At 37.5% G+C, this 16,529-nt stretch overlaps 1 protein-coding gene and 1 pseudogene across 4 annotated transcripts in view; one reads left to right on the top strand and one right to left on the bottom strand.

The window, feature by feature from the left end:
• Positions 1–16,529, top strand: part of Adgrb3 (adhesion G protein-coupled receptor B3) — a 773,277-nt gene that overhangs the window by 386,680 nt on the left and 370,068 nt on the right. For all 4 annotated transcript variants that reach the window (XM_060369803.1, XM_060369806.1, XM_060369804.1 and 1 more), the window contains 2 exons: positions 2,443–2,511; positions 6,716–6,824. In XM_060369803.1, coding sequence (XP_060225786.1) covers positions 2,443–2,511; positions 6,716–6,824 — 178 coding nt within the window. The remainder of the gene's footprint in view (positions 1–2,442; positions 2,512–6,715; positions 6,825–16,529) is intronic.
• LOC132648441 (U6 spliceosomal RNA) lies at positions 13,177–13,274 on the bottom strand (annotated as a pseudogene).

Genomic DNA, 16,529 nt, shown 5'->3' with positions numbered 1-16,529 from the left:
AGATGAAACCTGCAACATTTGCCTCATTAGCTCCCTGTCCCCCACTGAGTTAACCAGCCATAGGCAATTGGAGAACTCTGAAGGTTAATTCTTTCTGCCCATAGGTGGAGTTACAGCTCAATGGAGTGAGTCCTTAAAATGTTAACACTCCAAGCAAGGAATTTTAAGTGGTAAAAATGGCAGGTAGTACAGAAAGGTTAAATGAGTTGAAAATGGGATTAAAACAGATTTAGTACTCACCAACCAATGGTTGAATAAAATATTCTAGAACTTTTACAGAGGTTACAACTTGAAACATGTTGGAACCATGTGATTGCCAGGAACTATTGAAATAAATAGCACAAATAGGGCAATTAAATATAGATACTAACAGCTTCAATCCACAGAAGAGGAAATGAAACAGCCTTGTTTTTTTCATCTAAAAACACCCAGGTGATTTTTATCTGCAATGAGGGCAAATGCTTGTTTTGAAAAACTGTACGCAGAGAAGACAAACAAAACTGACAAATTAATATTATTTCCGCCCACAAGGGAGTCCTGCCCTAAGCTAGTGAGTCAGGCTGCTGCAATGTGCTGCTTAATTACCTACAGACCAGTCAGGTAGGATGTAACCAAGGAAACAATGAAGAAGACAGCCAAGCAGCAACCATCTCTGTACCATGCCTCCACCGGATGCTGTGTGGGTCTCAGGTCACCCTTCAATGAACTCTTCATACCTCTTCTCCTGATTTCAGTATTGGGTGGCACATTATAATGTGAGAACACAGACAGTTCTTTCTGGTGTCACATCCTGTGTGAAATTATCAGTCACAGAACTGACCCAAGTGCAATATGTCCATGTGGTCATGGGGAATGGACCTCAGAATAAGCTCGTCTGCTTGGAAAGAGAAAACTAGCTGATTGTTTGCAGAATTCTGGATGAAGATAAAAACAAATTGGGCTTTTTTTTTCTTAATGTCACAAAAGGGCTGTAGAATCTTTAATGTGTGTTTTTTTTCTTCACAATTTATTTATTATATATCCTCATTGACACGCCCTCCCTCAACTCCCTCCAGTACCACCCTCCTTCCCTCTTTCCCTCATCCCCTTCCCCTAGTCCACTGAAAGGGGGAGTTCTCCACTATTGGCCATCTGCCCATAGCTTGTTAAGTCTCATCAGGATTTCCTCGATCCTCTTCCTCCATGGCCTGTCAAGGTCATGTCATCAGGGGCCAGTGATCAAAGAGAAGTCAACTTTGTTCATGATATAAGCAGCCTCTGCTCCCCTCACTCAAAGATCCCCATGGAGACAGAGCTGCCAATCGGCCACATCTGAGCAGGGGGTCTAGGTCCACTCCATGCATGGCCCTCTGTTGGTGCATCAGTCTCTGCAGGACCCCCTGGGCTCAGAACTTTTAGTTTGTTGGTCTCTTTGTGGGGCTCCTGTCCCCTCCATGTCTCTATATTCGCACCCCTCTCTTACTCCATAAGACTTCCTGCACTCTGCCCAAAGTTTGGCTGTGAGTCTCAGCATCTGCTTGGATCCCCTGTTGGGTGGATCTTTTCAGAGGACCCTCCTATCCTGTTTCCTCTATTCCACCACTTCTAATGTCTATCCTGTTTGCCATTATGAATGAAATTTAAGTATCCTCCCTAGGGTCCCCCTTGGCGTTTAGCTTCTTTAGGTTTGTAGATTATAAGCAGATATTATATGTATGATATAGAATAGCCATCAATGAATTGGTCTTTTGCCCTTAGCACCGAGAATGCTAGAGAAGGATTTGGAGCCTTAAAAAGAGCATATTTCATGTTGACCCATTTGAAAAAGTCATAGAAAAAAATTAGTGATTCAGAAATTACAAGGACACACATATTAAACATTGTTTCATGTGCTCTTTGGCAAAAATTTTGAATGTTTCTTTACTCTTTTTCATAGATAGTTAAAAAGCGAAAGTACCACAGCCAGGAAGGGCAGGACAAGAATTTCAAATGAGGGTGTTGTCTAGTCTTGCCCTCAGTCCTGGTCTTACTGAACTGCTTTTAGAAACAATGAACTAGCAGTCCTGGTTTGCAGTTCACAAGATAACTTGTGACAGACCAGTACACGTGACTTCTTTAGAGAAGGAATAAAACATTTGTAAGGAATAATTATATAATGACATTACAGATTATGATATAGGTGACAATGGAACAAATCATTGTGAAAAAGAAAAAAAAAAGCATTTTACCTATTCAGGTGACTTCTGGGATGCAGCTATGGAGCTGTCCAGACACCTTAGAATTATGGTGCCAAAAAAATCTCCTTAAAGATCAAGAATGTGTCGGGATATAAAGCAATGTTGCAAATATTCATGAAATATAATTCATCAAATATATTCATCAAATATAATAATTCTGAATGGCTGTTGTTGCAAACTAACTGTCACGTGTCATACTAAAGTTTTTATCCAATTTGACTTACAGAACTTCTTTCAAATCGTTAGCAACCTTCTAGACGAAGAGAACAAGGAGAAATGGGAAGATGCCCAACAGGTAAGGTTGGATCATTTTAGAATTTATGAACTTAGCTAGATACAGATTTTAAAATACACGAAAAGTCAATAATTTGATTCTGCAAGAGTATAAAATGATTTTAAAAATTATTCTAGATGACAAAACAGTAATTTTACACAAATCAAGTTATCATTTATAATATCAGCCCACGGGAGAAATTTTGTGTGAACATGTAAAAAAAAAAAATGAGCACCTTTAGCTAATTTGGAACTATAAGGAACTGATAGCTATGTAACTTAGCAATAGATTTCTTTCTGGCTTATAGACAATGGAAAAAAAAAAAACAATGCAGTAGACTATATCTCAGTAGAAGCAATGTGCTATTTACTAATGAGGAAATCAATTGCACTTCATTCATGCTTCACAGAATCTGCCTCATGTATACAGATGTGAATTCTTATACAGTTTTTAACATAGACTCCCATAAATAATCATGTTCAAATTTTTCTTCCTGCTGTGCCTTACCAGTGAGTGAGCTTTTTGTACTGACTTAGCTCATTTAAAAATGCTTTGTCTTGTCATCCTATACTAAAGTATGTACTGTGAGACTCTTTCCCTAAAACAGAAAATATAAATGAAGGTAAACAAAGGGGAAATATAGTTTTTACCTTACTGTGGGAATTTACTATCACTATGCATGGATAGTCTTTAAGTTTTCTACTTGACTCTGGTTTAAAAAAAAAAAAAAAAGATCCCAAGATCAAGGCAAACTCTTGACAAACAGAATGCGCATTTACTGTAATTCAAACAAACCACCCACCCTCTTTGTTTGTTTTTTTTTTTTTTTTTTTTATAGTCACAGTTAAGGCCTTTAAGTGAAGCATACCCTTTATTCTGGTTATGATAGGATATTTAAAACCTTGCTCCATCTTCTTCTGCTTCCTTGCCCTTGGTCTTCATCTAGAGGGCAGCCTTGTTCCCTCGCAGTTAGGAAGTTGTATCTTCACCTGGAATACAGCTGCTGTAGCTGAGAGCATCCTTCCAGAATGCCAGAGGCTATTCATTATGGATATAGGTAGACTGAATGTATGATCCTCTACTTGAAACAAGGCTGCGGTTCATCACGTGGTGTCCTTTACCTGGAGGTCACAGCTTGAGCAAATGAATGGTATCAAGCACTGTCATCATTAGAAAAACCAGGAATCTGTAATCTGCACTTTTAGTTGTGATTTGGGTTTAGTTCTAACCTCATTTTTAAAATATATATATATATATTTTTAAATTGGAATGATCCTTAATGATGTTTTTAAAATGATGGCTTGAAATTTTAAAAGCAGTTATTTTGTAGCTTGTACTAAAAAGTGGTTATTATAATTACAGCTACACGGTAAGTGCGTGTGGCACAAAAGGTGACTTCTTAAATTAAAAAAAAAAAAAAGGTGTTTAAAATGTACCAAAAATAATTCTTGTGATTTCTCTTTATCTTAGAAAAGTAGACTTAACAAAAAAAATCTCTAAAACAGATCTTTATGTGAGTTTAGTGAACTAAACAAGTAACTCTGACGTCAGAATTTTACAAACAATGTGTATATTACTGAAAAAAATACAGCCAGGCAATTCAGGCAACTGGTTATTCATCAAGCCCAGTTAGGAAGACTCAGTCTGTGTTTAGATAAAGACACCTGCTGAAAAAGTAGCCTACTAAAGTGAAAGAATACTTTATAACAGTATGTCCCTCCCCTCCCCCCATGCCAAACATATACACACATGCATACCTGCACACCCACACTGTGACGGGGATTGACAGTGGGTTTAAGTCATGTAATTTTTTATACTCCATATTACAAAGTCCACCCTCATGCCCCTGGCTTAGGAAGGGATAAACTCCACCTAGTTAACCAAATCCAGCCAATGTCTATTACGTAGCCAACACTCTTTCCTACCTGTTACAATGGACCACTCTGCAGAAAGGAGAGAAAAGACTCATTTCACTAGCATCTCTGTGATCTGAAATGTGTAGAATACTTGCCATTAGTCCCTTATCAAAAAAGCTTGCTAGCCCCTCTATAACATTTTATGGCTATTGGGGAAATACAAGCAATAACAAGACCATCTGCCAACATGAGAAGCCATTCGCCAAACATGGAAGAATATGAAGACCTTCGTGCTGAACAAGCATGAAACCAGATGTCACAACATACTTCAAACAGGCCTCAGGGACAGCCGCTGCTTCACCCATAGAGGTCAACACCACGTATGTGTCATCAGTGTAAACAGCAATGGGTCCTGCAGTAGGAACCTTCACAAGCTTTGTTTTGTTATACGTAGCTCATCATAAAAGAACTTGGTGATTGGGCTATCTATCTTCTTGTGAATTGGCTTTCCCCAAAGGTGGGGAAAAGCGTAGGTCCTTTCAAATGGAGACAGTTTTGAAACTTGAAACCCAAGTTCATGGGCTCATTGATTTAGGCCCCATACTCTTAAAAGACAGTGAGGGGCAGAGACACTATTTTCCTTGACATTTTCATTTCAAAGAGAGATGTAACTCAGTCTTTAAGATGATAGGCAGTGCTTTTCAGTTTAAAAAGACTTACAGATATTTCAGAGAAGCTGAATGATTCTTCCCATTACTAGTTGTCTAAGGTAAATACTTTAATAAAACATGAGGGTAAAAGAGATGGAGATGCTGTTTCCAAGAGTGGAAAATCAAGGCTCTTGTGTTCACCTTGTCTTCATGCCTACATCGCACAGCATTCACAAACAGACTCACAAAAAGAAAGTAAGCAGGACAAAGTAGAATATGGAAGCTTTACAACCTGTAGGAAACTCATTCATGTTTATCCAATAAGGGCAATGGATTTTTAGAATTTCCATATAATGATCAAAATTGCAAGTGAAAAACAAAACAAACAAACAAACAAACAAACAAAACCCTCCAAAGATTAGCTTCCCAAATATTTCCAGTGTTAAATATTGCAGTTTTCTGTTGAATATGTGTATTTGTAAGTAGATGAATTTAGTATTTGTGTGGTGTTTGATTTTTGGAGGTAACAGCCATAGCCCTCTGTAAAATATACATAGAGGCATACAGCCTACCCTGTTCATCACTTTTCTTCCTATTCCAGTCCCACACAGCTCTTGAATTCTGTTATCCAGACAACTAGGTCTTTTCATCTCCCACTACGGCACTTATAAAATAAAGTAACTAGAAGTATATCAATTATTTTTTCATGTTTAGAAGCTGCTGCAATGCTCATGCTTACAAATGATGAAATGAATGGATTTTCTTAGATGCACTTGATGTTATGCGCAGCATGGCCTTTTGCCAGGTTGTGATGTCTTTGAGAAAGCCCAACCTTTTGTGTGTACTATGTTGTTGGCTAACACACTCAGAGCACAGAGATAAATTGACTTGCCAGTAGGTAGAAGAATATGTAACTATGTAAACAGGTGGAAAACGCAGGTGCAGCAGAAGATAGATGGCAAATGAGATAATGGATAGATACTGCCTCAGGTACTAGCAGAGGTACAAAATGGTTTCAGCTACATTGATAGCCTCCTTGAGATCCTATTTTTAGCCTACAATAAGTATAATATTCTCTCATAGGTTTGTTTCTTTCATATATATGTAAATTATTTATATTATAGCTATTATTGTAATTCTATAATTATTGCTAATGTTGTTCATATAAAAACTGACACAATTATTAGATGTAAATGTTTCTCACAGGTTTTTACTGTACAATACTATATATGGATTTACTATTTCTAGATATACTCATGGTAGCTATAATAGTGATATTTTTCTGCACAATACTAAAGCTGGATTTACTATTTCTAGATATCTTCTGAATAGCTATATTGATATTTTTCTTCTCATGTTTCTCCAAATGGATATTAAGTAAGTTAAAAACACAGGGTCCAATTTCAGTGTTTTTTATGTAAGCCTGGAATTTTATGAAAAATAAAGTTATGTTATTTGTGTGTAAACACTTTAAGTTTACTTGAACTTCTGGAGTGATTAGTTATATTATCATGTCACCTCCAAAGCTCTTGCTGTGTGACATCTGGTAGCAGATTCAACTATTAATTTAAAAATCTAAAGAATGGTGCCAGCTGCAGACATTTCTCCAAATAAAGTGGAACTCAAATGTGTTTTTATTGTGTAGAACATTTTACTTTCTGGTTATGTATTCCATCATAGGAACTTTTCATCAAGTCTAACTTACACTTATTTTTCTAGATTTATCCAGGCTCAATAGAGTTAATGCAGGTGATTGAAGATTTTATACACATTGTTGGAATGGGGATGATGGACTTTCAAAATTCATACCTAATGACTGGAAATGTAGGTAAGAAATAGGACTACTCCTCAAAACTTTACTGAAATTAAATGACAGAGTTTGCACCAGACATTTTCCAGTGTAATGTTCTTGTGCATGCCTTTAGTTACATGTGAAGAAACGTAATGAGGAAATTTACTGGCTGTGTTTTAGATAGGCCAAGCCCCATGGACGTTAAATACACATGTTTAAATATGTACTATTATATGACTTACCTTAGGGAGAGATGAGCAAACATTTATTCTCCCCAGGTAGGATACTAACTGTAGACCAAAACAAAAATATTTCTCCCAAATCGAAGTTGGGGAACAAACGTGTTTTCTAGATCTACTTATGAGAGGGATTACCTACAGAAGCCTGGGTAATTCAAAGGCTACATTACTGAAAGAGTGTGCCCATCTCAGATGACCATTTAGGAAAGCGGCTTGCCTGGAGCTCCCTACCCACATTGCAGGCAATTCCACTGAAGAGTCCCCTACCTCTTCCCAGTTGTTTGCTTAATGGATATCACCTGACAGAGGGGCTTCCTGAGTCCTGCAACTTGCTTAGATTCCTGATTTTTGTAACTTCCTTCAGTTTTCCGAGTCTTGAATGTTAAATTGGCCATCAAAATTTTATGATCTCCCTTTCTCCCTACTTTCTCCTTCCTTCATGTTTTAATTTGACACAAATGCCTACTTAACATTTCTTCCTCTGGCTCTTATACTGCTTCTATCTCCTCCTCCATGATGTTCCTTGAACTGTCAAAGGGGTGATTTCGATGAATAATTATTTTTCCCCATTTTGAGTGAGCCTAGAACCAGGAAGCCACACAATTATTCTCAGTACCTTAGATAGTTTTGAATTTCTCTATGGTAACCACTGTGGACTGAAAAGACTAAGTTTTCCTCCAAAGGGAAGAGACTTTTGTAGCAATTACCACTTCATTTTTCTAAGACCTAAAATGAAATTAAAGTATAGCAATAAGAACATACAATCTAATTCTGGTATGCAACCAACATTCATCTCAATAGCCTTTGTGGTTTAGAGGAGTCAAGATATTGGTAACAGCTGGCTCTTCACCATGTAACCTCATGCCTTCTGTGGATGTCATTTTCCAACAACACAGTGCATCCTTTTTCAAACTCCTCAGTTTTTTTTTTTTTTTAATTGTCATTCTAAACCTTTCTAAATTTGTAAAACACTTAAAGGTTAGTATTATATAATGAAACAATTTATAAAGTGTGGACAGAATTTCAGATTGACCACAACCATTTTTTAATTTTAATTTTTTAATTTTAATTTTGTAATATTAATTACAGTTTGTCCACTTTGTGTCCGAGCTGTAGCCTCCTCCCTCCTTCCCTCCCAATTTCATCTCCCATGCCCCTCTCCAAGTCCACTGATAGGGGAGGTCCTCCTCCCCTTCCATCTGATCCTACCTTATCAGGTCTCATCAGGACTGGCTTCATTGTCTTCCTCTGTGGCCTGGTAAGGCTACTCCCCCCTCATGGGGAGGAGATCAGAGATCTGGCCACTGAGTTCATGTCAGAGACAGTCTCTGTTCCCCTTACTAGGGAAACAACTTGGACACTGAGCTGCCATGGGCTACATCTGTGCAGGGGTTCTAGGTTAGAAAATGTCAATCAATGGGTTTGAAGATTTATAAGGGAGAAGGTTAAAAACAAACAACAACAAGGTCCAAATATATCTGGGCACAGGGGTCTTCTCTGAAACTGTTTATCCAACCAAGGATCATGCATGGATATAACCTATAACCCCTGTTCAGACATAGTCCATGGTAGCTCAGTATCCAAGTGGGTTCCCTAGTAAGGGGGACAGGAATTGTTTCTGACATGAACTCAATGACTGGATCATTGAGCTTCCTCTCCCTCCCACCCCCCGAGGGAGAAGCAATCTTACAAGGCCACAGATAAGGACATTACAGCCATCCTGAAGATAACTGATAAGCTAGTGTCAAATGGTAGGAGAGGAGGACCTCCCCTATCAATGGACTTGGAAGGGTGCAGGGAGGAGATGAGGGAGGGAGGGGAGGATTGGGAGGGAAAGAGGGAGAGGGCTACAGCTGGGATACAAGTGAATGTATAAAATTATTTAAAAATAAAAATATAAAAAAAAAAACCCTCTCGATTCAATGCAGCCTTGCTTATATTAACTGTTAGATTCAGAGATGTAGATGAGGGCCTCATTCCATCTACCCCTCCATGGTTCAGAGTTATGTCCCACTAGCAAGTCCTCAACCTTCTGATTCTGGGGCACAATGTATAGCTATAACATATCTTTCCACCCCTGATGATCATCATGACAAGGGAAACTCATACTGCTTGACATACCTCAGGACCAAGGTGGAGCAGGACTATGATCTAGCTTGTTCCTCCCACAGCTGGACTTGTCCCTTGGAGTCTGAGAGGCTGCAGGCACTGCACCATGTCTGCACACTGTCCATTGGTCACATATGGGAGCTAACGTGTCCCTTACATCCATCTTAAGCATATTGTCTATGTGGGAACTCCAGCTCAATAAAAATCCTTTTGACTAACTTTGATAGACTGCACTGTCTGTTTTCCTTTTTATATCTTTTTTTTTCACCTACTCCTGAGTGCTTTTGCACCATGTAAACTCAGTTTATATGTCAGTCTAAACCATCCAGGTCTGTGAGAGACTCCATTCCCTTACATAAAGATCAGATCCCATCATGATATTTAGCAAAGCCGCTGAAGCATTGTGTGAGACCCAAGTGCCCTGATGAATTAATTTCTTTATTCTCCAAAGTCCACATCTCCATCAGACCAGGTAAATAGTGCATCAAATAACCCCTGTCACATGCACATTTTGTTCACTAATGTTTTTCTTTTCTGTTATCATCCAGTCCTTGATACTCTTGGTGACCTCAGCTGGCCATAAGTAACTGTCCCTAATGGCTTTTCTGAGTCAGTCCATGAAGGACTAATTTCTCTCAAACTGCTTTTGATGATAAGTGGTTTGCACTACTCAGTTCCGCTCCATGGTGCTGAGACAGATGCCTTCTTGAAGCTATGTCCCACACCCACTTGAACTAAGCTTTAAAACCATCCGTTTCTTGTTCAAAAGCCTTTCACAATCCAAACAATAATCATGGTTTCCTATACTGGACTATCAGTAAGGCCCAAGCCTATGCATTAGATCATGAATTTTCCCTTGAAATTTTACTTGAAAGATATCTTCTAGCACTTACATCTTGCTGTCTATCTAGACTCCATGTTTAGGGACCCGACAAAGGACTCTGGTACAGTTATAATGTGCACTTTTTTAGTCTTACATATAACTGGGTATAAGAAACAGCAAGCCAACACTTCCGTCTTGTTTTCAATAGTATTCCTTCTGAATCAGAGACTAGTAAGGAGAAATCGTATCGCTATGTCTGTTTCACATTTCTACTTCCTTCCTTGTGTGTATTAGTGCTTTCTAGACAGAAACATGAGCCTCAGTTACAAATGTCCTCTAGTCTCCAGAGGGAGGGCTGTGCAATGCCACCACAGCCTGCTTTTAATCCATCTCCTGTATATCTCCAGGAACCGCAACATGTTTTCTAGCTCATAGATCATTTGGAGGATATCTGTTTGATCAAACAAAAATCACAATACCATACAGAACATGTTAGTTTCCATGGGGTCTTCCCACCCCAGTGTGCTCCGAGCTCAGGTAGCACTGTATAGACCAGCCAAATGCAATGCCATGACAAGGGATACATACCTACCACTACGGCAAGGAGACACACACCCCATATCAAATCGGTAAAGGTAACCCTACTGAAATATTGTCACTGAACATTCCAGCCTCAGGTACATGCTTTTTTCACATGTTTTAGAAGCCATGCAACTGCTCTTCCCAACTCATCCCTGACTCTCTGAGTCCTTGTTCAGACTCCAGATGTTGGTTTACAACTCTTCCTGAAGACACAGGCACATGTGTCAATGAAAGGGACAAATGACAGGCTTAAAAAGGGTCCTGCAGAAGTAGATGGTGGTGAGTCAGGGACATTACTGGGCTTACTTACAGGAATGTGGGCGAGAGGTTGCTTAGAGGATCATCAGATGCAGCCGCATAGCGGAAAAGCCCACCCGGCTGTGAACAGAACTCATGTGCGGCACATTCCTAGAGCTCTTCCCAACCTGGGCTTGTCTCCACGGAAGAACTTGCTTTTCCTGCAGTTATCTGCTGTGTGTATAATCTTATGGAGAGGCTTTTGAGAGCTGTAACTTTCTGAATATCTTAAGTCTCATCAGTTTTTGAGTTTTCTTAGCCTTGTTAGTTTCATTGTCATCCTGAGTCTTATAATCTTTCCTCCATCCAGGAGTAAATATTTCAATGTAAAGGAAACAGGTACTTCATAGTTGCACACACACACACACACACACACACACACACACATGCTTTTCTCTTCATGAACTTATATCTTCTAAGGGACCTGTGGATATGCTATTGCTGTAGTTTTCTGAAATAGTTCCCAGGACACACTAAACTACTCAGACAGCTATAGTAGATTCTAAAGGACACACACACACACACACACACACACACCTACACGCCTTTACTTCCTTATGGTTATTGTCACCACTGCATTTCATGGGATTCTTTAGAGGAGCAAAACCCCCACAGAGTGTTTGTTACTGAGCCAACAATAATTGCATTAAGCAAATGGCATATTTCTCTTTGCAGATGAAAATTAGTAAAGAACAAAGAAATTGTCTTCTTAATTAATGTGCAAATTGATTTCATGAAGGAGCACAGTTTTATTATTTCCTTAATACTTCCTGCCTTAATTTTACTGTGATTCAGAAAATATATTCTTTTATTTGCCATGGTACAATTATCTTCACATAAAGACAGTGGAGCTCTGGGTAATGAGATGGTGTTATTATTACGAATCTCAGCACTTGTCTGAGGGGTTTGGGACATGTCTGCTCTATATAAACCACATTCAAAATAAAATAATAAAGTATGTTATCAAGTCAACGTCACGCTGTTTTTGAGGGTACCTTTTAAAATTGCTATAAAGCAGTTCTTCCTCACCCTATGGGTCGTGACAACTTTGGGAGTTGAATGACCCTTTCACAGGGGTCATGTAAGACCATCAGAAAACAGATGTCTTTGTTATGATTCATAACAGTAGCAAAAATACAGTTATGAAGTAACAACAAAATATTTTTTATGGTTAGGGATCACAATAATGTGAGGAGCTACATTAAAAATTCACAAAGATGGAAAACCACTGCAAGGAAACAAAGACAATTTCAGATGCAAACGTTTAAATTCTGGCTTAACATAGGCTGTTTTCAGAAGAATATCAAATTATTGATGGTATTATTACTATTACTGACAAAGTGTTTAGCCCATAATTTATACATCATAAGTATTTATTGCATACGTTTATTTAATGTACTACTATTATATTGAATACATCGTGTATCTCTGTCGCAATAAGATATGTTCACTGTCTCATTTTTTTGTATCACTAAGCTCACTTGCCTTTTTAGTCATGCTTAAGAATTGTGTGACTTTTCAGACAAAAGTCTGATTGCTTATATAATCCCAATTATTCATAATCTAAAGCTCATGTTCTATAAAGTGTAAAAATGCCAATTTAGTGATTGACTGCTGAAAAGAAATCTTATGTATCACTGACGTGCCTCCAAATACTGCCTAGATTCTTAGTAAAGCTTCCTGGCTGGAACTAGGAGTTATTCTATACACTAGGGATATCCCCAGGTTGACCTCTCAGTGTTGAATTACATAATATGGATAATTGCTAAGGGTACTGGAATGATGTGCCAGATTTTTAGAACCTATGACATAGTAACTGATTTCTAATACCTCAGTTTTGAAAACGATGGTTTTAAGACTGATGATAATAAGTTATGCTTAATATTAGGTTCTTAATTCGTCAAGATAAAAAGTTCATACATTCCAATTAACTTGGTGGGGAAACAGCCAATTCATCTTGCAATGGATTTCTTCAAAAATAATTTAGGTGAAAAGTTTCAACACATCTTCAATTTAAAAAGTATTTCAATGTATATTACTTTCTGGCAAATGAAGATTTATCCTTTGTTAAATCTTATACAATTGAGAATATAAATGTAAAGAGACTATTCAACTATAGTCAATATTTTCAAAAGATATATAATAGTAAGAAATTTAACATGGCATTGGAAAAATTGTTCTATAAAAAAGAGTAAAGAATAAGTATAGAATGAAGTAAATTTTGCTTCCCCCTCCAGCCCCATGAAATGTCATATGTCTGTTCAACACTCATTTAAGATATAATTTCCACAATAACTTCATGTAAGATATTATTTCAAGACTAACCTGTTCATTTACTTTTGCTATGGTACACTTCACAAATTTGTGTGTCATCTTTGCTCAGGGGCCATCTCTGCATCACTCCAATTTTAATGTATGTGTTGCCGAAGCATGCACAAGACTAGTCTATTCTTTATAATTAGTTGTTTTCGTTTTTGACATAGAACTAGAAATGTATTCATTGAAATGAATCCAAAGATCAGTGCTGTGTTGTTTGCTGCCAGCTTATGGATTACATTCAATTAAAAAATATTACTTACTGAACAAATTAGTGAGTAATTTTTCCCACTTTTCTGTCAGGCTGGCATCATTAATACAGATGAATTTCTTCAGACGTTGTGATGCTTATCTGTAATCCCAGCACTCAAAATCAGAGGCAGGAGAATTGTAAATTCTAGCAGGATGATGACCCCAAAATTTAAAAAATAAACAGAGTTGTAGCCAGTAACTCGAGACATGCCTGAGCAAATAAGAACACTGGTTGCCCTTCCAGAAGACCTGGGTTCAATTCCCAGCACCCATGTGGTGACTCATGACTCTCTGTAACTCTAGTCCCAGATGATATAGTGAACTTTCCCATCTTCTGTGAGCAACAGGCATGCATGGGTATACAACTGTAAATGCAGACAAAGCACCCATATATATTTTTTAAATCTTAATAAATAAATAAATAAATAAATAAGTGTTTAGTATCCTTTTCATGTGCAATGTAAACCAAATTCTGTAAATGAACTATTTATAGGTTAAGAAATATTTCTAGAGAAGGGAGTATTTTTTTGTTTATGGATCTTTATTTTTAAGATTTATTTATTTATTACTTATATAGCGTTCTTCCTGCATGCAGGCTTGCACACCAGAAGAGGGCACCAGGTCTCCTTATAGATGGTTTTGAACCCCCAAGTGGTTGCTTGGACTTGAACTAAGAGCCTCTGGAAGAACAGCCAGTGCTCTCAACCTCTGAACCATCTCTCCTGAACCTGTATTTGATCATTTATAATATATTTTGAAAGTTTTTTGCTGTTTTTTTTTAACCATTCAAGATGAAAGCAGATAGTTATATTGGACATCATTGTTTTGTTTTATAAAAAGATGATAAAGAATAGTCTGGATTAGCTTTAAAAATTATCGCTTTATTTATAACTCTAGTTTTAGAGGCTCAGTGCCCTCTTCTGGTCTCAGTGGGCATCTGGATGCATATGGTACATTCACACATATACTCAGGACCATGTAAACACATAGAAAAGAGAAGAAATAAACCTCACGTACAAAAATGTGTTACAATTCAGAATTATTTAAGAAGGCAATCTTAGTTCAAGATTTAAGTCTATAAGATTGGACGATGGGGATATCTGTGTGTGTGTGTGTGTGTGTGTGTGTGTGTGTGTGTGTGTGTGCGAAAAATCTCCATTTTTAACTGATGTAGGATATCACAGGATGGCACTAGTCCCTCCATAGCTGGTCCTGAAGTGAAGAAAGTGAAGAAAGGTAGATAAGTTTATGATTCCCTGCTGGCCAGGCAGCAAGCAGCATCTACTGGCTCCTGTTATATTTCTTTGGCTATGGGGTGAGTTTCTTGATCAGACATAAGACTTTGTTGAACAGCAAGCATGTCTTTGAGTCCCAAATGGGCTCCTGCCTTGACTTCCCTCAATGATGGGCTGTAAGCTGGAATTTTAAACTAAAATAAACCCGTTGTTTCCTATGTTGCTTTAGATCAGGATATCTTAGCACAGCTACATGAACAAAACTAAGACAGATGTCTAAGCTGAGACTCTGTTTATGGTATAAGTGCTTTGTTTGTTTTTTTAAAAAAAAACACCATTACTATTTATAGAAGTAAAGAAAAAAATGAGAGCCATCATGAGGCAAGTTCCTGAATTCTAAGGACAATTTGGAATCACTGAAGCTTGACTCAGTAAGACTCCTGTTCTGGTAGGAAGGAGGTTAGAGCAAAAAACAGAGCTACAGCTACTGGGAAAGACTACAGACATAATGAGTATAAATGGAGATGAAAATGCTCTGAACTACAGCAGCTGTGTGATATAACGAAGAATTGAATTAGTAATATATGAATGAAAACCAAATGTGGGCACGAATTTCAGAGTCTATCTGAGTTTAAAATTGATTAGATTCCATAACTGATAGTACTGTGAGAGAGAAGGGAGGAATTGGAATTATATTTATTCCAAAAAAAATTTTGAAACTGTCTCTCATGTATTGATATTTAGAAAAGGGCAATCCCCAAGTGACAACCAAAAATGAGATTTTGCATTTTAATAAGAAGTCAAATCAATAAAACATACGTGGTGATCAACCATGTAGAAATAATGGTTGAAGCTGTGTATGTATTTTCAGTGATCAAGACAGCAGCATGACATAAAAAGAAGGGAAATTGAAGAGACACATTTTCTGAAAATAATAAGAGTCTTATTTTCTGAAAGTAATCAGGGCAGATGTCAGAGGATGAACGGTTGGAGTTAGTTTGTACAAGAATTCCCTGAATAGGCAAAAGGAGTTAGAGTGAAATAATTAACAGAAGAGAGAACATTTTGAAATTATATGCATGTTAATATCTACCTCTAATAAAGTTTAGTGTGTTAGAGTGTTTTAAAGGATGTAATTATTGATGACATAACATGAAAATTCTAAGGGAAAATACAGACACAGTAACGGCACTTAAGTTTCTATGCCCTAGGTGGCTTCAATAGTCATATTCTTGATTTGGTTGTCTACCAGGATTTGCTTCGCACAGACTTATTCTGCTGCACCCACACACTGCTGTCTCAGAACTGTTCTCAGGAGTTATTCAATGTTGACAATACCAGACAAACAGTGAATGGTTTTTTAGGCTGATAATATCTTTAAATACCAAATGTTAGAATTTTCAACTGTAAAGAATTACAAGTATTTTTTCTGAAATAAAAGATTCTTGAAAGCATAGCTCCCTATCTTCTTCAGTTCACCAGTAAAGCAGGGGTCTCAGATAAACTAAAGTTAATATAATTTTTCTTTATGAAGTTAAATATCATGGTACAATCTTGACTTAGAAATACAGACTAGTGTGCTTTTCAGAATGAGTATTCAAACTGAATAAAACAATTTCAACATCTTTCCCCCTCCACAATGCCCTTTTATCAACATAAAATTTGTCATTTTTAAAATGTACTGTGAAATTTGATAACCGCTTTGGTATAATAACTTAATCTTCAACTGAGGAACAACAACATTTCAGTGTGACACTGTATCTGCAAGGAAGTCCAGGCTGCTTCTTCTAAGCTTATTCCTCCTCTCTCTCATTTCTTAGCTTTGTGCTTCACACATCTCTATCACTTTCTTAGCTTCCTTTGCTAAGAATACAACACATGTTGGCAC

This window comes from Meriones unguiculatus, chromosome 16, assembly GCF_030254825.1.
Source record: "Meriones unguiculatus strain TT.TT164.6M chromosome 16, Bangor_MerUng_6.1, whole genome shotgun sequence".
Taxonomy (NCBI): domain Eukaryota; kingdom Metazoa; phylum Chordata; class Mammalia; order Rodentia; family Muridae; genus Meriones; species Meriones unguiculatus.
This window is presented reverse-complemented; position numbering and strand designations above follow the sequence as displayed.